Raw genomic sequence first — 23,140 nt, forward strand, 5'->3', positions numbered from 1 at the left:
TATGTGTATGTACCTGTGATGGGTAGCGAGAGGGGTCCACCTCCCCTTTCTTCCCTGCTGACACACATTCACACAGCAGGTGCTTCAGAGTCTCCTTCATTTCCACAGACAGTTCACTTAACCACACCTAGAAAGAAGAAAAACAGTTCATGCACTGCCACAAACACATGTACAGATAAAAGCACTGTACAAAACTCTCAATACTAATACATTATGCTTTTCTTTAAATGTACTGACAAAATGACACACAATCACGCAAAGCTTCAAGTGTCCAACAAAACATACGTGTGACAGAGGACACACAATATACATTTTTACATAAAACTCTGCCCAACAGCTTTACCTCCACGAGGCTGGAGATGCGTATGAGGTTTCTGAGTGGCACTGTTTCTCCCTCCAAAGAACACATGGCAACAATGTGCTGGCACTGCTCATCAAACACAACACTGTGGATGCCTACACAAATAGTACATAAGCAGATTACCTTCCCTGCCCAAGAGAGTATGCTACAAGAGATCCACATAAGAGAGAAGTGGGGGGACAGAACAGAGGATAAGAAAACAGAAGAGAACAGAGACAAACAGAATAGATCTAAGCATAACAAAACAGAACAGAACAACACATAGGTTTCTGACCTGCAAAGAGTTTCTTGAGGTGCGACTGGATGACTGTTGGGTTGGTTGCCTGTCCAAGAATCTCTAACAGATCATCGTCTCCTATGAAATAGAACCGTGGGAAGGCCGAACGCTTCTCCTGCAATAACCACACACAAAAATGTTAAAAAAGGAAGCTCTGATGCAACACATGTTATGCATATGTAAGCGTCTGTGCACACAAAAATACATGTGTGTACCTCCAGGAACTCATTGAGTGACTTTTGACAGCGCTGCAGCTGATCCAGTATGGTGACCAGGGAGTTTCGGATGCCGGCCCTTGAGCTCAGAGAAACAACTCTGTTGTCTCTATGAATGTCTGACATTATAGACCTGTTATACATATCAAGAAAGTGTTTTGTTACTCATCAAACACATTCGGGCAATAATCTAATGTATTTTTCCATTTCTTCCAAAAAAAAAAAGAGACACAATCTCACTGTTATACTGAATATCAGCTAAAATAAACCTGGAACATGAACAGAAATGGTGGGGAGGCATGGTATTGGTGGCCAATATATTACAATAAGTAAGAAAATGTAAATGCAAAGAGAGAGAGAGAATCTGACAGTGCCAACTTTAAGATTATATTTGAGGGTGTCTCTATTCACATCTGATGGATAGTGCTTTATTTCAGACTGGGCATTTCTGGAAGGGCAATGCTCTTTCTGCCTCTTGGTCAATTTAGCAGATCTATGTTTGGGCTGTAAAACTTCAGCTGACAACTAATTTACAATATAGAGCAAAGGCTCACTATATGTGATACAGTCTCACACACACGTTAAGTACCTGAAGTCTTCATCAACCCGTTTGAAGCGGGCCTCCTCCCGGGGCAATGCCCCTCGTCCAAAAATAGGCTCCAGATAAACCCAGCGTCTCTGGATGGCATTCAGACTCAACAGGTACTCATCTAAGTCTGATAGACGAACCTCCCACAGGCTGACCTGAATATACACGCAATAAATATAGTAATAATGGTTAGTGTCGCTTCATTAAGGATTTGTAAATGTTGATATATGGGTGAACCACAAATAACAGAAAACATGCACCAATATAAGAAACAGCCATTTATTTTATTTAAGTTAACACATGCTGTAACTCTGATAAACAGAAAGTCTGGGGAAATTTACTTTTCCCGAAAATAAAAATGAAGCACACAAAGTGTATTCATAGATTCAAGCCTTTGACCTGACCTTGTCTTGAAAGCTGCGATAGTAGGGAGAGTCTTTCAGAGACTGCAGCAGACAACGGTTATCTCCCACCTGGTGATAAAGCCAATGTTTGTTAATCCTTTAGATTTCATTTAATGTGCCAGTAGATATGTCTGCATTTTCCTGAAGACATTTTCAAGACAAAATTAAAGTGCAACCATTTTTGCAAAGACTTCCTCAAGGAATTTTGCAGGGGGACTGTCATGCCGTCATGAGAGTAAAGGGGGTTTTATTTTCTGGGGTGGGTGGGTGGGTGGGGGGGGGGATTCCTGTAAGATCATAAAGATATTGAGCCCTCACATTTTATAGGCTGTGTTAAACCACTTCATAAAATCTTTAGTGCATCAAAGTGAACAGTTAAATTAGCCTGTCTCTGCCTTCACTCAACTTAACAGCAGTATCTCTTTAGTTAACCAAGGCTGAAACAGCTCTTCAGCTTCCTAATCCCATGCAGAGCTGGAACAAATATCATTGATATTATAAGTATATAATGTAGGCCAATTGCATCTCAGAGCCAGCCTGGATTCGGTAATTAAGATAAAATCCAGTTTATTTGAAACAATAAAATCCTAACGGAGAAAAGATGAATTAAATAGAACCAGTGTAAAGGGAGATCAGGCTGAAAAGGGATGAGATGATTTATTTCAGACTTATTACAAAGGGTGGTGTTCAGGAAGACATTCATGTGACTTGGTACTACAGATGACAGGGATATTATAAAGATAGTGTTTGGTGTAAAAAGCTAAAAGTTAGTGTTTGGCACTTGTTCAAAACACAAGACAGATGCTGAAGAATCCAGAGACAAACCCTGAATCACTTTGACTACACAAAAACAGAATCTGTGTTTTGTGTTCATGTTTATGACTACATATTGGTCTACCTGGTTGACTATATCCTTCCAGTCCTTGATGAGAGTGAGAGTACAGCCACTGCTGTCTTTGTACTCTGTGAAGTTAAAGGTAGCTGCAGCTCCCCACAAATCCAGCTCCCTCAGTGCTTCTCTGATCGTCACCTCGGCCTGGGCACGGCTGTTCAGGTCCTAAAAGCAAGCCCACACACACACAGTAAGATATTCTGCATTCACTCACCACTTTATATAGATTTTATAAAACAAGTACAAGTCATCCTAAAATACTTGTATGACTCCTCTGGGGAGGCAAGAACTTCTCGCTCTGCACCCCCTGTGTGCCCTGTTCAGCCAAATTTTAAAACTATAAACAGTTGAAATGTTCAAGGTGGCTTATAATGCGGAATAAAATGTTAGGGACTGAAAAACAATTTTTTTTTGCGTCGAACAATAAAAAATAAGGGTTGGCTGACGACTAAACCTCAAAACACACACAGGAAACCGTCTATCTCTCCCAAATTAATTGACAGGTTGTATGTACATGTATGTAAGTACAAGTACAAGATGTTCAGTGTTTTCTGATGCTTTTAAAGACTTGTTTAAATGATTGATATATGTGGGACCAGCAGAAAATAGTTTTCTACTTTCAACTATGATCAGTCCAGAAACACTTTGATAATTATATATTTTATCTACACGTCAAACTCTTTAATTCTATACTGCATGCAAATATGTCCGTAAATCTATATGGACAAATGTTTCAAATTGGGCAAGTAATGTTCTTATACAAGCTTTCTTATGTCAATATTCTCTGTTTCCAGTTTCTAACTTGCTACTGCCCCCTGGTGTCCCCTATCAGCTACTGCGTTAATGATGGGCTAAAAACAGAACAGTTCATATTTTTTTTATCATCATCCCATACTTTAAATTTTTTAACCATATAGAGAGTTGTGTGCTTCCACCCAGTATTTTTCTACAGTATATGCACCTGTATGAGTGTGTACAAACCTTGAGCTCCAAAGCCTTTTCTATTATGGTATTTGCCACACTGAGGAGGTCATTAAAGGTGAGTCTCTCTAACGTTGTCCCTCTTGGGAGACCCAGCAAACGGAACATGTCCAACCAATGGTCCTGGGACAGGTGCTCCCCACGTACATACTTCAGCACCGGGACCATGTTCTAGGCGTGCAGATGGAAAAGAGTGAAAAAAAAAACGCAAACAGTTAAAAAAAAAAAAAAAAAAAGACCCAAAGATCTGGAGCAAGATCCCCTATCAAATCATAATGAGTGGTTGTGACATTCTTTCCTTACTTCAAACACTGACCACTATCATGCACCACCTATACTTTTTACAACACTGATGCTGCTATTAAACTGGCAACTTGCTGTAACAACTTCAGTGAGGTTTTGCAATTTCTACCAGGTTTGTGAGGTTTTGAATAGTGATGTTTTACCACTCTGCAAAAAGGCTGCTGTTCTACTGCAAAATAAACAAATTGGTCTCATCATTTTCCCAAATAAAATGAACACAGATTTCTTAGTCTCACAAGGAGTTCTTAGCCTACTCCTTCTTAAACAAGGTTTTCAAAGTTAACATTTATTTGCATCAGTTAGTCTTCAACATGCTGCTTCACTTCTTTAATTAAAACTTTTAAAACAAATAATATTCTTTCTAATTCCAACTATTGGCAGATAAAAGATATGTGTGTGACATGTGACCCTCACAAGCGACTTCAGTCGAGCTGAAAATGACATTTTGCTTCAGGTCCAAATTAAATTGTATTTCGGTCCCGATCCAGATCAGAGTGCACCTCGTGAGTATATGAAGTCAATATAATAACACTGAAGACAAACGACAAACTGAAGACAATGACATTCCTTCAACTGGACTTCTGTCTACCTTGTATTTGTCCACTTCAGCCTGTAGTTTAACAGACATGGCAGTAGGCTGCTCCAGCTTCCTAAGTCTGTCTTGCCACGTAAAAAGAAACTCCTCAAACACATACGTCTTACTCCTATAAAACATCAGAAACATAACACACAACTGAACAAATAGTAATGACCAGAAATGAAAAACATCTCCAAGTAAATACTATCTATCAATTGCAAACCGAGGTAGAGGGTCACTCTACCTGAATGTGATCCAGTCCTCCTGGGCCTTCTCTGTGAAGCCTTGCTGCCACTCTTCATACAGACCCCACATCTGGCTGTACTCCTCCATGTCTCTTTTTGTTTCTTCTGCCAGAGAGAAATCTGGAGCTTCCAAGTCAAAATAGGCACAGTCCTCACTGAGGAGAGAAGAGTAAAATGCACACTTGTTATTTCTTTGATTGTGTCCAGACCCGACGCAAAAAGTAGTAAAGAGGCCATGAATAATACAGTATCTCTTGTCATTTCAGGTTTACGTGTGTAGATCGAAATGCATCAGTAATAAAACTGAGTAGCTTTACAAAGAATATCTCTAGGTAACACAAAACAGAAACCAAAAGGACATTAATAAATAAAAAACACGGTTTCCTATTGACTGCCAAACTTTTGTGGTGTATCTGAACAAGTTTACTGGTCAAGCTTGTGGCTATAATCCAAATGTTTTATTACCTAAATGGCTGTAAGAGTATTACATCAGAAATAGCAAAGTTACCAAAAATCCCATCAACTGAAGAAGGATTTATAACGACATTTTATCTAAGCACATGTTCTTAAAAGATGAAGTCAACATCCTTATCAGCTGTCCTGACTTTCTAAGTGAATTAAAAAAAGCTGTAAATTCAGCATATTAAAAAGAACTTACAGCAGTTTATTGCGCACAAGCTCTAGCTCCTGAAATTCTTGCTGCTTGTCCTTGATGGTTTGGAGACACGCAAGAAGGGCAGCATGATCACCAGTCTCAAGCATCTCGTCTTTAGGCTTCAGCTGGTCCCAACGGGCCTTAAACCGCTGCAAATCCGCCCGGTAGGTGTCGATATGGCCAGCTGCATTGCTTCGCATTACCTCCACCTAAGGGAGGAACAGTGAGAGACAGAAAGAAAAGGTGATTGCAGTAAATGGGCAAAGACAGAGATAGAAAAGAAGAGCTGAACCACTTTAGATAAATGAATAGTAGCAGAAAGCTTCTGTTACAGAAACTTGGTGATGTGAAATTTTTAAACCATGAACCAAAATGTTGCTGAGTTTATGTCACCTGTTCTTTTATCATGAGCTGGTGACTCTCCATGATAAGCTCCAGCTTGTCCCACTTGGCTCTGAGAGAGGACAGAGAGTCCAGGCCTGCCCCAGCCACTGCCCGCAACAAGCGGTTCTTCTCCTCAGCAAACTGGAACTGTGGTAAGATCTATAGACATACAATACATGCAATGTTGTTGGTTAGCTAGTTTCGAATTTCATGTCATGTCACCATGCTCACCAGTAATTAAGAACTGAGAGACTTAGTTTCAACTGCAACTGTCAAGCATTACTACTATCATTCAAGAAAGTTCCTAATCAGAGTTTAGGTTTTGTGTGTCTTACTTCAGGTTTGCGGGATAGTATCTGCTTATATTTCCCACGTGCCGCACCAATCTCCTCCATGTTCTCTGGTCGAGAGGACAAGGCCTCCATTGACTCTGACACAAAACTGTCTATGGCCTGCGTGTGGCCTGAAAGCAAGGCAGAAAGTGGCAAGCACATAGGAACGGAAAGAGAAAAGGAAAGAGAAAAGGAAAGGGAAAGTAAGAGTGAAGGGAAATATCATTGGGCCAACAAATGGAAAACAAAATTGAATTAGACAAGAATAGAGAAAATGGGGAAAGACTTGGTGTAAAATATTCAAATTACTTTCAGTCAAAAAAGTTAATGTTGTTAAGGAGTGAAAAAGTAGAAGTTCAGTCAGAGTAGATGTATTACTCCACAATTAGTAATAAAAATAAAACTTAAAGTAAAAAGACATTTGAGGTATCTGTCTTTACCTTGTATAGACTTCTTAAGCGATAAGAGCAATATGTCAAACAGCCTCTGGATCAGGTCATCGATGACGGCTTTTACTGGCTCACAGTTGACTGTGATACAGTCTACTTTCTCCTGACTGACAGAGGAAGAGGGAGAGGATCGGTGCCTGTTGCTCAGTTGTTAGAGTAATTTGTAGCAATTTGCTTTTTTAATTTAGGACCTCTCACATTAAGAACAGAGTTAAAGAGGTGAATTTAATCCTGCTCGAAAATATCAGCTACAAATGGCTAAAAAAGAACTCCATTAAACCTTATTTAATCTCACAAAAAATGACATGAGTCTTTTCTTAAAAATTGAACAAAGAATTTTCAGAATCACAGACTAAGAAGGTGAGTATTATCACTTAGCTTCAGTTACCAAAAACAAATCGGGATGTGGAAAGGACAGTAAACATGTGGAAATGTTTAATGGGCTCCGAAAACCAGTTACCAGTTTTATGTCTAATCCTCAACATTATGAATTATGATAACAACATTTAAAAAAAAAAAAAAAAACTTCTGTTGCTGTTGGATTGTCACCTGGTTGAACAGACCCAGCTTGTGCTGATAGTAAAATGTAACAAGGCTTCATTATTCAATCACTCAAGTGATCTGCCTTTAGCTCATGAAGTAGCTGATAGTGATTGCCCTGGTTAAATCTTAGATGTCCTGGTGTTATGGACTTTCCCCACTGTTTTGAAATGAATATGTATTTACAAAAGTAACAGTGTTTAACATTGCTTTTGAATGAGTATTTTGCATGTGTTGGCTTTTCAGTTGAGTAAGTGTAACTTTATTACACGTTCTCAAGTATATGATGTGTGATGTGCACCTGGGGAGACGTTCTGACTCTTTCCCCCGGGCTTTTAGGGCCTTGAAGTTTCTCTCCCAGTCCTGTACAGAGTTCAAATGCTTCTCCACCAACTTCTCTAAATCCACCTGTCCCAGAACCACCCACTCCTACAAAACACACATACATACAAAAATCACAGTGAAAAAGGAGAAGTCTGCTGCTGGCTTAGGGCTTTCCCCTATGACTTAGACATGCATGGCTGCAGACAAAGGTCACACGATACACATAATAAACTGGGCTCACTGTACTATCAGCATGGTATGAAAGGGAGATTGCTGATAATAACAACAAGAGAGCTTCAGTATGTAAATACAGAAGCATGACTCTTCCAAGCTGCACTCTTTCAAAGAAAACCTTGCATCTAATTTCAATGCTTCACTGAGCAAAAGGTGGGAAAAGGTTAATCAGTCAATGTTCAATGAATGAACATGTATCAGTGTTGCAGTACACCATCACAGTAGAGCTATGAGGGTTATAAAAACAAATATTTCACCACGTAGAACTGTTAGAAATGATCAAATCCTAACTTCTGAGGCCAGGCTCACATCAACGGTTTCATTTCGTATGGTGATAATTATCCCACAAAGAAAAGCCATATTAATACTTTTCATTATACACAGAGGTAAATAGTAATCACTGCCATAATAATTATTAAAATACAAATCATAAGTTCAGGCACCTTGAATTTGTGCTGTATGGCCTGCAGGCGGCTAAAGAGGTCCTCGGCCTTACTGAAGATGGTGAGGAACCCAGATGCATTTCTATCGATCATGATGTTGAAGATCATCTCCTCCCCCTGGGCACTGACCCCTTTGAACTGATTTGGGATTGAGATGAACCGCTTCATTTCCCTGAAATAGCGTGCTCGTACCTCCTCAAATGGAGGACGGAACTGCAAACGGCCCTGCCTACTCACAAGGAGGAGAGGAGAAACAAAAAAAAAAGGTACATTTTATTCTTTAATCCACACTAGTCACTGAGGTCTTTGTAGGGGACCGAAAGATAGGCGGGCAAAAAGAGAAATGGTGACATGGGCAAGTGTGAAAATTAAGAGGTGGGGAAAGAAAGTCAGAAGTCAGTGTTAGCGGTTCAAGATGAGGGGAAAATAATGTATATGTGTGAGAGGAAGAGAAAAAGAAGATAGCCCACGCAGAATTATAAGGAAGAGAGAGAGAGATTAAACAAGAGAGTGGTTGGACAACTGGAAGTGTGTGTACTGACTTGAAAGTGAGGTCTATGTGTATTTCAGGCAGGTTTTTATTCAGGGCTTCCAGTCCGGTCTGGTATTGGTGTTCCAGAGCCTTGTACAGCTGATGGTTCCAGTGCTGACGCCATGCCTGCATGTCATCAGACCTGAAGCCCTATACACACACATACATGTATTAGATTTAAAAGGAAGAGAATCCATATTTGTTGTACAGGTTGAGTATTTCCAATGAAAAGCTTAGTAATGGGAACTAAAATAAATTTGTATCATGCTTATTTACAATGATAACCGCAGTAACCACAGAGCTCCTTTAGTGACTTTTGTTGTTTTCTTAAAATGTTTATGCTGTAGTCATAAATATAGAAATTACTTATTCAGTAAAAAATATGTATAGAAATTTTACATTAAGACCAGCAGGAAAAAAACATACAGATACTTCTGACTTAATCCTTACCTGAGCCTCCAAAGTGGCAAAGCCTGTACGGAGGTCCTGAAGGCCATCCTTCCACCGCTGCTGATGTCTCAGCAGGTCGACATTCATCAGTGTCACCACCTGAGAAATGCACCGAGATGTTTGCGGACAAATACGTAGAAAAGCAAGACTTTAGTTACTAATCTCACATTATGCTTCTGAAGAAATCTGCTCACGAAAAATGATTCAAATTAGAGCTAACCGCCACTGTATTCAGTCATATAGCAAAATAAATTAGGTCAAAATATAATGGCAAGCAACCACCTTGTCAATGAAGTCAGTGTGCCATTTGCGTAGCTTCCTGTTCTCAGTGGAGAGTTTCTCAGCAGCAGACTGCAGCTTTGTAATGTAAACTTCCAACTCTTTGGGGTTGTCCCAAGTGATCTGCAGTTTACCACCAAATTCCTTTGACTGAGAACGAGGATTCTAACAATGATAAAAAAAAAAGTAAGGTTATTTCCAGCGCAAGATACAAAATAAGCAGCAGGCAAAATTTATAGGTAAGTCTCATGTGTTGTTGTGTTAAAGAAACTGCAGGAACTATGGTTCCCATAAATTTCTCTGAACTGTAAAAATGTAGAAGTACAGAAAAGGATCATACTTTTTTCTGTGGTATGATTTATGCTCACAAAAGAATAAGGCACTGTTGAGTCATCAGCATCTGATTCTTTTTTTTTTTCTGTAACATTACACTTTCATAAACAAAGACAATAATAACAGTAGTAATACTAATAGTTCTAACAGCATTTTTACAACATTTAATATACAAGGCATAGAAAATAAAAACAAAGGTTTCCAGCTGTGATTTGTACCTTGATGACCTGTTCAAAGGCCAGTGCAAGACTAAGCATCATAGGTCTCTGAGAGGGGATCATCTGCTGGTCAATGGTGTTGTAGAAATGGGCCACCTACGGCGCAGTAACACTTTGTGTCAATATTAGCTTGAGACAAGATAAATAAATACATTAGGAAAGAACACGCGTTTGTGTTATTTATTCTGTCTTGACCTACACTCTGACCTGTTTTAGCACAATGGCCTGTCTGTAGAACTTGTCGGCAGTATTAGCAGCTTGTTGTATCTTGGCTGGGATGGGAAAGCCGAGGGCAGAGAGCTGCCTGACCTCCCTGAGCAGACTGACCAGTCTGTCTGAGTACTGGATCTTCAGCCTGCCATCCACATGGTCCAGGTCCATCACACGGTTACTGGCCTGGAGGCTATACACGGCGAGACAGTCACATTGGAGAGAGAGACTGAATCATCCACTCAAAACAGCATCCATTGCAACGGAAGTGCCCTTATTCATAAAGCTAAATGAAAAGGAAGAAGTAGTATATATATTCAAAAATGAATGAGTTTATCAGTGAGATGTAGGTATGCTGTTTCAATCAACAGACAGTATAAATAAATGCATACAGTATAAATACAATTAAGGCAGTTAAGATGAAATTCAGTTTTGCCCTGAACTTTCCTTGTATATGTGTTGTTAGTAAAGGACACAATGTGCAGTGTTTCCAACCTGATCCCTGACTTTGGGTCAGTCAATCCAGACAGTATATCTCTTGACCAGTCCTCAAACTGTTCCTGTTCATACGCCCTCAGAATTTCCAGCAGGTCATCAGAGAAATGCAGAAACCCTTTGAACCCAGACAGGTCTGAAAGCAGAGCCTCAGCTATGCGGACAGAGTCTTCCATCTAATGTAAGAAAGCAAACAAGGAAATACGAAAGAAAAATGAATCACCACACACTATTCTTTGCATTGTCATGTGGATTATTTGTATTTCTGACATCAGCGAAAATCTGCAGTCTAATTATCTGATGACAAACATTATTAAAACCTTATTCTCTTGAATGGAAAATCAGTGATAAACCAAAAGGTCCATGCTATTTGGTGGTCAGCCACATGCACAATATGCGCCCATGAGAGCATATTCAGACACACGTACACACTACTCAGTCACCTTGTGTATGAGCTGTCGGACCCAGACAATTTTGTTGACAACTTCTGGGAGATTCCTGCCAATAAGTGGCCCAGACTTGTCTCCGGGGCCTCCATGGCAACGATTCTCAAAGTCAGTCTTCAGGCCTAAGAGAATTAATATAGCAGGGTTGAAGATGAGGAACAACAATGTGTCAACAGTGCCTTTCCCTAAACAAATCTATTAACTGCAGAAAATAAAATTCAAATTTTTTCTATTTATTATTCATTTTTACATTTATTATTCAGTTTATTCCAGGTCACTTACTATGAGTGAGCAGGTAGTGGTTCAGATAAGGAATTTATTTCAGTTTTATGGACACAGCCGTTCCACAACAACACATACACCCTACCACTAGGAAATCTGAAACAACCAAAGAGAGTGTGTATCTTGAAATGTAAGTCTATTATCTGGGCCAGGGAGTATCGAGGTCTGACATTGTGGGGATCCCCCTCAGACAGAGTGAAGACAGCTGTGTCTAAAGATAACTAAAAATATCTGTATCACGCCTGAGTGTTCAGATTTGAGTGAACACAGTCAGGACTTCACAGAGTCATGACTCTGTGAAGTCCTGACTGTGTGAAGGAATGACTCTGTGATTTTTGACTCAAATTGCAGGCATTTGGAAAATAAGGGTTTTAAAGTACCTTAACTGCCGTGCTGATAAGTGGGCAATATCAGCAGGCCAAATTATAATAACTAACTGCCTGTTGCTTTCAGAACACTGGCACACAGTGCACTTGTTTATCACATTTTTACCTCCATGCCTTCCCCCCAACTCTACCCCCTTACAATCTGGTCTGGTCAATAATCATAATTTAAGTACACGAACAAAGAGAATGAACTAAGTTCGTTCAGATTTTACATCTTTAACATGTTTTGCTCCTTTGTGTAAACACAGTAACTCACTGTCACAGTACCTCTGACAAAAGAAACCAAACATATGTGCTTTGAGACAGAACTGTGTACCCTTGTTGTAATCCAGTAGTCTGGCCAGTAGAGTCTCTCTCTCAGACTGCAGCTCTTTGCTGATGGTGGGACGTCTGATCAACTCCCTGTGCTTTTGAAACACCTGCAACAGCTACAACAGCAGGAAACATGTATGCCCAGTCACATACGGTAAGTTAACACATCAACGCACACCCACACAAAATATTTAATAACCTGAGCTGAAGTAGCGTGTTTCACTACCTGTTGTGGGTTATCCTGCACATCAGCAATGTAGTTCTTTAGTCTGCCAGCTACCTCCTGCTCTGACGGAGCCATTAGGCGCTCAAACTGAGCCACGGCAGCTCTCCAAAGAGGCTACAAAAAATAAAACAACAATCGTACTCTGAGTCTATAAAAGATGTTGATGCCGTGATTTAAACAGGTTAAAGGAAGATGTTTCATCAAGTCACACAATGCAGAACCTACACTCATACTATATCCTGCCTCCATGAAGGCTTTGCAATTAACAAAGCAGAAACAGCAATGTATAAGTCACACATGCGCGCACATATGCACATGAAGTTCCCCATTACTAACCTCAGTGTAGGGATTGTAGTGCAGAGGGTTGAGTCCAGAGAAAGGTTCAAAAACAAGTTCTGAAGTCAGAGCTTGCTGCTTCCCTCCTGGTAGCAAACGCAGCAGTTTCTCATGAACCATACGCAGGGTCACCACCTGGTAGACAAAAACAGAGAGCGTGTACTCACGTTATCTATGTCCACTATTTTATTTACATGTTTGGTTATCAAGTTCACAGGAGTCAAAATAACCTGATACTGACTTTTTCCACTGTGGTTGTAGCACAAACTCTGATACTGTTTAATAAGGGAATTGACAAACACAGCTGGACACTGAATTTAATTGTAGAACGGACAAAACAAAGGTTAGCAAAGATAGAGTCCCAAACCATGGCCTCCTTCCTACATACTTGCCCAGAACCATATCTTACCTCGTCCAATCTCTTTGCAAGACAATGAAGAGTTTGCGGGCAGTGCTTGTTTCCCTTCCAGGCATGGGGTGCATGTCTCTTCCACACCTGAGAAAATTAAATAGGTTTTCAACATTCTCCAAAATCAAAGTAACAATTTTTTACAAAATCTTGATGGGTTTTCATTGGGTTTCAACAAGTTTTCATTTACTCCATACCTGTCCTGTCAGATGATCACAGGCTATCACCCATTGCTCACAGATGGCGACACCCATTCTCAGGTTCTCTCTCACCACAGCAAATGGCTCCTCAAAAAGTTTAAGACCACTCAGCTTCCTCTGCACATATCTTCCCAGAGCTCCACCTTGTACATGTATATGCAAAAACAGACACATAAAGAAAAGAAGACAAAACTGCCACTCACCGAAGCACCCACACACATGTTAACATACAAACATATATACAAAAATTACACATGCACACACAGCTACTCTAAGATTACCAAACCAATTGCCATTTGTCTGGAATGCAGAGTTAACGTTTTTAATAAAGCACTGCAATCTCAAGCATTTCAACATTTAATTATCAACAAGGCCATGTTGCTTGTATACCAGCCTATATTTAGTATTACTGTGTGCTGAGTAGGTGGTTTCAGTTCTCAATAGATGTAATTTCATCAACAACCAGAGCGGCAAAATGTCTGCAACTTGGTGTACAACGTCACATGCAACTTTGGCAAGTCTTGACGTACACTGCGTCACAAAACCAGCATGAACCATTTTCTCTTTTCCATTTCCTTGTTTTGGTTTGTGTTAGTGTGAGAAAGTCCCACCAATAACATCCATGAGTCGGACCATGCGTGTTTCTGGATAAGGCTCAAAATCGGTCTGTCGCCAAATATCATCCAGAGTCTCTCTGCTCTGTTCCACCAGATCCATGACATCAGACATGGGCAAGCCATCAAGACCACCATACTCCTGGTGAAAACACAGAGATGCAAAGTTTGGTGTGTTGGTTAGATTTAGTTTTTGGTTTTCTCCCTCTTGCTTTGAAATTATAAAACACTGTCACAACTGTATGCGAAATAATGTTAGTTTAGATTGTTTTTGTTTATGTTTTTTTTTAACAGATTATAGTTCAAATTCCAATAATTGTAATGCAATCAGCAACCACCACTTAAACATATAAAAACATTTTAATTTTATTTTTTTCGTGTAGACAGTTTTGATACATAAATATTTGCCAGCATACCTTTTGTATGGGTTTAAATTGCTCAGTGAAATATGTCGCCCTTTCTCTCACACTGTTCTTCTCTGCAGACTCAGAGAGATCTGCCCAGTACTGGAATTCATCACTAGGAGTCAGGATGCCTGCACAGAGGAGAAAAAAATATAAGTATATTATTTTTTTATAAATTATAATCTATTGTATTTAGCTATTTTTTTAACCTGATAACCTCCTTATACAAATTAAGTGTAGCAATACACACATTTACTCTTCCTGATAGGCAACAGTGAGAGATGCATATAAATTTTCTTTGTATGCATATATTTGTCTAATACAGTATAGCATACAGTCATAAGCCAAAGAGTTGTAAGTAAATTAATAAATTCAAGTGCAGCTGTCCATCACAGTTTAACTGATGGAGTATGTCTCCCCCCTCCAGAAGTAAGAATTGAGTTTCCCACAAATAATGCTTATATCAAAATAATATACATGTATGGTAAACACTTTCCTTTCACACATACTAGCAAGACATTTTACCAATTGGCATGCATAATGCTACCTCCCTCCTAAATCTACAGGGTTAGGGTTAACCTTTGAAGTGGATCAAAAAATGAAGTCACAATGGACTAACGCTGCCTGTGCATGCTTGATATTAGGTTTTGGATATTCTGTTGAGGGATGGCTTGCCATTCCTCCTTTTCCATCCTTTTCGTAATTCCACACCGGTTCCTCGAGGGACCTGCTGTGCTTGCAATCTTGACTGTAGCTGCTCCCAAATGTGTTCAGTGGGGTTCAAGTCGGGTGACCGGGCTGTGTTCTGGAAAGAGGCACCCTCACAGCTGGTCTTCTGGCTCTCAAGCCAACTTCATGAAGTCGTCTCCTCACAGTTTGAGTGGCCACTCACACCCCTGTTGCCTCCTGAAGGTCATTTCGCAGGCTGACTGCAGGCTTGAAATGATTTCTGCAGGCGAACAAGGTCAAGTATTGGTCTTGCTTCCGTGTTGTGACCCGCTGTCTGCCTCCACCATGCCCTCAATTCACACTAACAGGCCTTCTGAACCTGTTCCAGGCTCTGGAAATGACGTCCCCACTGTGTCTGCAGCGTCACGCTGAGTCATGCCTCCTTGCAGCATCCCAATGGTCCTGTTGAGGTCAGCATCCTGCAATCTCACTAAATGTGGCATTTTCAGTGCTTTCTGACCTCAAGTGAAGCTTTCAGAGCATTAAATGATGACCAGTTCCCAATTAAGGTCACCTGTGACAGGTCAATTAGTAACTAATGACAAAGAACCATGTCTGGAGACCATCAAAAGCCACGAAGGATGAAATTTCATTAATGAAAATATTGACTAATAACAGACTTACATGTTATGCATGAATTGCGAAAAAAAAAAACATTTTGGTTTTAGGACAACTTTGATGAAAAGTTTTGACCCACTTCAAATGCTGACTCCTGTATTTGAAAAACCATCTGTTGTCACACTGACCATTCTGCAGGCCCTGACCTATGTATTTCTTTCTGTAAAAATATATTTATGTATACCCAGGACATCTTCCTCCATGCGGCCCTTTTTGGCAGAAGGTTGAGCTCCAGACTGGCGGACCACTGAGCCCAGGCCAAGCTCCAGCTCACTCAGCAGGCCTGCCAACTTCGGATCAAATGCTGAACGCCACCGCTCATCCTTGGGAGGAGAAAAATAGAGACTTGTTTTCTGCTCCTGCATGCAAGATCATTTGGGCACCCAAAACTCCCTATCAAAAGCTTCAGAAGAAAGCACTTTTTATATTTTATATTTTAAATATATTTAAAATTATTTTATAATACATTTTGCAATTCTGTTGTAATATTTATTTACAGTAATTTGTTTTCAAATTTCTCAGTCTTCACTTTAGTCAAAGAGTGTGTTTTTATAGTTAACAGTTTAAAAAATTAGTTACTATCAGAGCCTACATTTTTAAGAGTACCTATGGATTTTTTTTTCAGTACACAAGTACAGGCTCACCTTTAGCAGTACAGGAGCAAAGACCTGTCTGACAGCCTGGTAGAGGGTGTTGATGGGAGACTCCAGCATGGACGACACCAGGAGGCTCCCATGAAGGTTATCTTCGGTGATCACTGTGGGATGCAGCTTGAAGAACACCAACACCTTCTCTTTGCTGTTCCCCGAAGCTTCAATCTGTCAAAGGAGGATGAGATGATCAAACAAAAAATAAAAAGGCATTGTTTCATTTTCAAGTCAACAGTTAATTGTACAGCACTTTGATGAACATTAGGCTTTCAAATATCGTGCATAAATGAAAAAGGACAAAATTTACAAATTGCCCTTCATGGAATTTCTATTTAGAATCACAGGCTTTAGGTACATTATAAAATTTCACCCGATAGAAGAATTACTCCCAGCAGAGTATTTCCTAAAGTAATATCTCATTTTTTCAGTTTGTGCCCTTTGAGCCTAAAGGCAAATCTTTTCCTTGTTTAGCATTGTAATGATGCTTTCAGCTTTTGTGTTACCTTATTTGAGAAGTGGAGATCATTGTCATGTCTGCTGATTGACAGGACAAATTCATTTCCATCATCCAAGAAGTTATTGAGCTCTGGGCTGTCAGCCAGGCATGATGAAGGCTTTATTCCATAGAAGTTTCCAGTTGTCGTCAGGATAAATGTCTTGCGGGCATCATCTGAACCATGAGGCATCTTTCCACTGGAAGCAATGTACTGACAGTGAGAAAGCTGTACACAAAAGTATTTATATATATATATATATATATATATATATATATATACACACACACACACACACACACATCTGTGTGTGTGTGTGTGTGTGTATTTATCCAGATTCTTAAGACTTTTAACTTTCTATTTTCAAACCTTATTCGTTTTAGTAATTATTATGGCATCTTATGACTTGGTTAGCAACTCCTGCATGGGGACTAGTAACAGTTTGAGCCTGATAACCCATTAAAGGGCACAAACTGGGAACATATCAGGCTCTAACTTTAGCCAAACCTCGCGTTGTTCAGCTCTTTAACCTAATACGTAATGGAAATTTGTATGCGGCCGACCCAGAAAGAAGGAAGTAGAGCAGCTCTTAGATTGTCTTTCGTCAAACCCATTCACGTTCCTGGTTTTAGGTAACCTTTAGTCTTTGAAGTGATTCATGCCACCAGTGCTTATACTGGTGATATCGTTGCTAAACTATTAGCGACTATCTTAAAAGCGCATGCGCTAATACCGTAAGCTTATCAAGCCAGCAGTCATTAAACTAGTCTTCTTTGTTTAAGCAGAATCTTCTATTTGTATGGAAACGACTCAAAATGTTAACAAACTTATGGTGTAGCATTATAGCTAACCGAAACAATGGCTTTAAGAGCGAGCAAATAACATCCGCTAGCAAGCTAACGCTAGCTCACTGCCTCTGTGAAATAAAGTTAAGCATTTTAGGTAGCAGGCTTCACTTCAGCGTTCCACCAAGTTAATGGCAACCTCGGTTTCATACCGTTGGCCAGCAGATACTCCACTCTTAGACTTCTGGTAATTTAACCCATGGAGTGAAGCTGTAGCAATCTGTTGGTCATGTCTGTGTGTGCTCTTCAAGATTATGCTTGCGTGGTTACCAGGTAGCAACTGCGATCCCTTGTACCACGTGACAGTGGCAGGACCGACAATCCTACGCAATTTGCTTACGCCATTTTCTTACAATAGGTGCACACAAACTCTGAGAGAGCAGAACATCTGTTTCCCCTTCCGACACCTGTTTCCTGGTTCTTAACACCTGTGGTCTTGCGGCTTGTGTCATGTCACGAATTTTCAATTCAAAAATGACAGTCAAAACGTTTTTGTTTTGTTTTTTGTTTTAATATAATTTATTGGTTGCTTTTTCAGAAACAAAACTCCACTGTGGCATGTCAAAATGTATTTCCTGAAACAGGCCTAAAAGTATGCCCATTTCCAGCACAGAGCTGAATGTCTGTGATCATGGCTGGATTAACCTACAAGGAGGCTCTAAGGCAAAAATGGATTTAAGTGTTCCCAGTAACCTTCTGTTCCCCTTTGTGTATGTATTGTGTAAAGAATTTCTAGGCTTGATTAACCCAGCCCCAGGTTTGCTGAGTGGTACTTTAACACAATTTAATTTAAGAAAAAATGCACCATATAAGAAATACATAGGGCACCTGTTCAAGACAGGGCTTCAAAGTCAGATAAAAGGCCCTAAGGACCTACCTTAAGGCTTGTATCATGTCAGCTGATAGTTAGTTTTGTTGTTGTTAATGAATATGCCTATAAGCTTACAATTGAAAAATTACCACAAACCAATTGCAATCAATGGGCTCTTAGTGTCCCTGGGGTAAGGGGCCCTTGGTTTTTGCCTAGTTGGTGATCCAACTGATGGCTAATAGATGTATGTGTATAGCTGTTTGGCATTAATCCCTGGGTTAAACTGCAGAGAAGGGAGTTAAGTCTTTGTTACAATTCCCAGTCTTGGGTCAGAAACTTCAGGAAATGATTTTTGGTAAGATTAATCTAGGCCTATATAAACACAGCTGCTTATGAAAACATTAATCCCGAAATCATTTTAAAAAATCATACTTCATGGTCCTAAAGCATGCACAGAATTGATTCAGTATTCAAATACAAAGTCACGCATGCAAAACCATTCTGAAACAGGGATTCTCTTTATATGCCACTACAGTTTTATTTCTGTCACTGACCTTGTACAGCAGAGAAAGGGAACTCTGTGGTCACACACTCAACTTCACATTCACAAAAAAATCAAAGCTCCGGGAAATGAGGGATCAGTGTGATGATCAGCAGGAGTTCTATGTGGACTTTGCATGATCTCCCTGTGGTTGTGTGGGTTCCCTCCAGGTACTCCCATTTCCTCCCACAGTCCAGAAACAGTAGCGTAATTGGCAACTTCAAATATGTCATATGTCTCTATGTGTTGTTGTTGTTGTTGTTTTAGTAACAACCTGCAGCCATTCGCTCCAAGATTTAACTTTTCCGATAATTTGTCAGTGAAAAAACTGAGTTTTTAGTTACGGCACCTTGTAATGTTATATTTGTGTTAAACTCGGGGATCATTCACAGAATACTGTACAGACCTAACATTATGAGTTCCATAAAAAATCTATGCATTGGTTAGATATAAGACATCTACTCTACTTAGATGGAGATTTATTTGCTTGTAAATTTGAAATGGATTGACATTTCTTTAACAAACTAAGATCAGCAAAGTCCATTGATGATCTTGCTCAAGTTTTGTAATGATTGGTCCAGTGGTTGCTGACGAGATGTCAAAAGAAGCTTTTTAGGAAAATGGAGAAAAAGTTGAAGAAAAGAAGAAAAATGTGACATTTTTAGCCCATGAAGCAAAGATTCTAGTCAACTGAAAGACACACACAAACAGGAAATTTTGATTCTATTATAAACAGAACAAAAACAGCTGTGTTCCCACTTGGACCGCTTCTTAGAGCGAGAACAGGATGTACCTGATCTATTTGAGTGCCACATCAAAGGCTCTCAATACTTGAATGCAAATATTTTTTATTTCGACGGTAAATGGCAATTTTATACACTTAAAATAAAATCTAAAACACAATAAAGTGTGCAAAAAGTGGAGGGGTCTGAATACTGTGGAGGAAATGATTTTATCTAAACAGCGTCTAAGCTAGTGCTCACTATTGCCCCTTGCAATAATCAGTTGATTACAAGCCCATTTGGGAGCAACACACACTCCAGTTTAATAACTCAGCAACATAATCTAGATGCAAGAGTACGAACAGCTTTAAATAGTGCTTTAATGAGACAGGCAGGTAGCTGATAGATGGCAACTGCAGACTTGTATTTGGTTCAGTTTAGGGGGGCACTTTTCAAAAAGGAAGTTAATGAAGAAAGCTGAAATCTCCCACAATGATGAGAACTGATTTGTTTATGAACTCTTTTAGAAGTTGTGGTTAGGATTTCAGAGTCTCTCCTCCCACATGCTGCCCACTGGCCAGCAAATTTGTGTTCAACGCCTAAGAAGGGCTGTGAGTAGGAGGGCCTGTGGGTGTTCAAATTGATATCAGGTTGTACAGAAAATATTCATGATGTCATGTCATCTTTTTATACAAAATATGCAAGCTAGTGATTCATATGTCATTGTTGTGTAAAGTTTGCCTGGATGTCAAAATTGTATCTATGTCTAAAACTAGTCAACTGGTTATATTATCACATATCCCCCACATGAACCACACCTTCCAGACTAAACAATGTTTCATCAGGAGGTTGGGAGGATCAGCACATAAGCGTGGGAAAGAGATGTGTACCCGCAAAAGACATTGTTCAGTTTGAAATGTGTGTGTGAGAGAGTGAGTGAGTGAGTGAGTGAGTGAGTGAGTTGGGGTGGTGTGTATGGGGATGTTTTCTGTATGATGGATGAATATAGTCTGGATACCCATTCATTTCCAATGGCGGTCACTTTTGACCGGGAACACCACAGTTGTAACAAGGTTGATTAAAACACTCAAAATTCAGTGAAAGAGGTGATCATCACTTTTATATGTTCAAGTGCATAGTGTGGAGGATATCATAAGGCCTTGAGGCAATCAGATGTAAAACACAATATTTATGAGTGTTTTAAGTTGTAAATCAGTCAGATTTGACCCGAACACGACAGGAAGGTTAACATCAGTAAACATTCATGTCACCTCTGTGTATACAATACATAGCTTCATGTCTATATCTTTTTGATAAGGTACAAAGCCCCTAAGGTGACAGAATGATAAATGCCCCTTTGACAAGGATTCTGTCCTAAAGTCATATAAATTCTAAGGGATTATGTAACATTCATTTTATATAAATAGCATTACTGGTAACATTAGCAATCGAATGATTCAAAGGCACAGCAGATGTACAGTACAACAGTATAACAGAAAGTGCTGCAAAAGGCTAAATGGAAATATAAGGGATGAGTCAAGGGCAAGTGAGGAGGAGGCTCACTTTCTGGGCAGTTTTCTAAAAATTTACTGGGAATATACATGGAAAATCTGTGTTTATGGCCCTCTCCCTAATTTCTTATCAATTTTCACTCAAACCAGCAACGTTTTATTTATGCTCTTCTTATCTTCACGTACTGCCATAGTCCAAAGGTATATCAGCCAGGTGCAAAAGAGATTTGTGTGTAAGTCATTGATTGTCCCTATGAGAGATTGTTGGTCAATCAAAGGGCATTCCCCTGTTTTCCACCCAGCTCGAATTGACCCCTTAATAACTGGGGCTATAAAACATATGGCTTTGTGTTCTAACCACCTTTCCCTGACTTCAGTGAAAAGTGTCATGAGGTCAATGACAATTGGAAAGAGGAACTTACAAGGAGCTATGAAAAGCCTACTAATGTGAAGAGAATCTCACTGAGCTAACACTGAGTGATACTTAACATGCATTGTAAGTCAGACGCTCTTTATCATGTAAATCTTTATTCCTCAAATGTCAAAGGAACTATTAAATTACATCTTAAAATCAAAGTTAATACATTAGAAGTTCTGCCCAGTTCTTACATCCAGGTCACTTCAGTTAACAAATTATAAACGTTTTGAATGTTTATTCAGGACAAGTACGAGGGACAACAAAATGACAGAAGAAAAGAAGTGAAAAGATCTCTACAAAGTGTAACTGAAGACTAAAACATGAATTTGAATGTGAATGTGAAACACCTTCTTTTAAAGAAAACCCCACATCACCCGTAATAAAATGTCAAGGACAAACCACTTTGGCCCACAAAGCCACAGTTCACAGTAATCAGCATTAGATACACATCCACACACACACAAACTCAAAACACGCTGATTGAAAAACCATCATTTTGAAGATGCAGTTTGGGGTAACATGTAGCCAGTGAATGACAGCAGTGCCCACGTGACATTTTGTTAAAATATGATGATATGCATGCAGTAGGGGCATAAAAACAGGGACAGCGTTCTGTCCCTTGAAGGATCTGATATTGCTTCTTCGCGTTAATCTACCATTAATTTACTGCCCTCTTGTGGTTATTGTCACTGGAAGCTAGGTTTCTTGCATCTATCATTTCGGTCATGTTTGAGGGTCTGGCAGCATCTGTTGAACGTTTGCATGCGCATCAGGGATAATCCTGGGATCTCTGAGGGATGATTACCTATATGTATGCTTGTCGAGCTTCCCTTGATTCAGCTAGTGTAACTGGTTCTTCGTCTCTGCTTGCCTGTCTGTAAAAGTCACATCATGCCACTGGAATACGGACATTTAAGTGCCCTCCTTAGACCATAGATCATAGGACACAGGGCTGGGTATTGGTTCTGACTGGTGAACAAACTGCACGTAGTGCAATCTCACATTTTCTCACAATATTAAACTACACATCTTGTTGCTGCATTCCACCATTCAAAGCTGCTCTTAGTAGATCAAGAGGTTACATTTCAGACCCTGAAACAGACCAGATGACATGTTTACTATTGCCTTGTTTCACTATATTGATGCAAGAAGCTTACTTAACCAGTCCCGGAAAGAGTTTTCTCAGCAAGGAAATTAACTGGTTCCACTTCCCCCTTACCCCCATATGATCATTTTTAATAGTTGCTTTGCTGTCATAGTTTTTATGGCAGTTTGTCTGCAAGTATAACATTCACATTCTTCAAACTACCTGTTATATCTAATGTTTCTGTTTTTGTTTTAACCACTAAAGACAATTTTATTTGTAGCTTAAGGAACAAGTAGAGAGTATGCCCTTGCTCGTAGCTTGTTTTACGGCAAATTAAGACATGTCTAGAGGAAGATTATGTGGCAGCAGCTGATCAT

General features: G+C 39.6%; 1 protein-coding gene across 1 annotated transcript in view; it reads right to left on the reverse strand.

Annotated features, from left to right (window-relative positions):
* The window catches only part of LOC121187330 (cytoplasmic dynein 2 heavy chain 1), a 111,820-nt gene extending 93,904 nt beyond the window's left edge, over positions 1–17,916 (reverse strand). The window contains exons 1-34 of the mRNA XM_041046522.1: positions 17,826–17,916; positions 16,838–17,027; positions 16,329–16,502; positions 15,869–16,007; positions 14,350–14,468; positions 13,931–14,075; positions 13,317–13,462; positions 13,120–13,206; positions 12,711–12,845; positions 12,375–12,488; positions 12,153–12,264; positions 11,166–11,290; positions 10,723–10,898; positions 10,225–10,420; positions 10,018–10,113; positions 9,470–9,631; positions 9,188–9,286; positions 8,748–8,887; positions 8,206–8,434; positions 7,506–7,633; positions 6,656–6,771; positions 6,219–6,346; positions 5,893–6,042; positions 5,503–5,708; positions 4,844–4,999; positions 4,612–4,726; positions 3,720–3,890; positions 2,745–2,903; positions 1,847–1,915; positions 1,443–1,597; positions 854–986; positions 636–753; positions 344–456; positions 14–127 (exon numbers count right to left, since the gene is read on the reverse strand). Coding sequence (XP_040902456.1) covers positions 14–127; positions 344–456; positions 636–753; positions 854–986; positions 1,443–1,597; positions 1,847–1,915; positions 2,745–2,903; positions 3,720–3,890; positions 4,612–4,726; positions 4,844–4,999; positions 5,503–5,708; positions 5,893–6,042; positions 6,219–6,346; positions 6,656–6,771; positions 7,506–7,633; positions 8,206–8,434; positions 8,748–8,887; positions 9,188–9,286; positions 9,470–9,631; positions 10,018–10,113; positions 10,225–10,420; positions 10,723–10,898; positions 11,166–11,290; positions 12,153–12,264; positions 12,375–12,488; positions 12,711–12,845; positions 13,120–13,206; positions 13,317–13,462; positions 13,931–14,075; positions 14,350–14,468; positions 15,869–16,007; positions 16,329–16,502; positions 16,838–17,020 — 4,608 coding nt within the window. The 5' untranslated portion in view covers positions 17,021–17,027; positions 17,826–17,916. The remainder of the gene's footprint in view (positions 1–13; positions 128–343; positions 457–635; positions 754–853; positions 987–1,442; positions 1,598–1,846; positions 1,916–2,744; positions 2,904–3,719; positions 3,891–4,611; positions 4,727–4,843; positions 5,000–5,502; positions 5,709–5,892; positions 6,043–6,218; positions 6,347–6,655; positions 6,772–7,505; positions 7,634–8,205; positions 8,435–8,747; positions 8,888–9,187; positions 9,287–9,469; positions 9,632–10,017; positions 10,114–10,224; positions 10,421–10,722; positions 10,899–11,165; positions 11,291–12,152; positions 12,265–12,374; positions 12,489–12,710; positions 12,846–13,119; positions 13,207–13,316; positions 13,463–13,930; positions 14,076–14,349; positions 14,469–15,868; positions 16,008–16,328; positions 16,503–16,837; positions 17,028–17,825) is intronic.
* Between the last annotated feature and the right edge of the window lie 5,224 nt (positions 17,917–23,140).

Source organism: Toxotes jaculatrix, chromosome 9, assembly GCF_017976425.1.
Source record: "Toxotes jaculatrix isolate fToxJac2 chromosome 9, fToxJac2.pri, whole genome shotgun sequence".
Taxonomy (NCBI): domain Eukaryota; kingdom Metazoa; phylum Chordata; class Actinopteri; family Toxotidae; genus Toxotes; species Toxotes jaculatrix.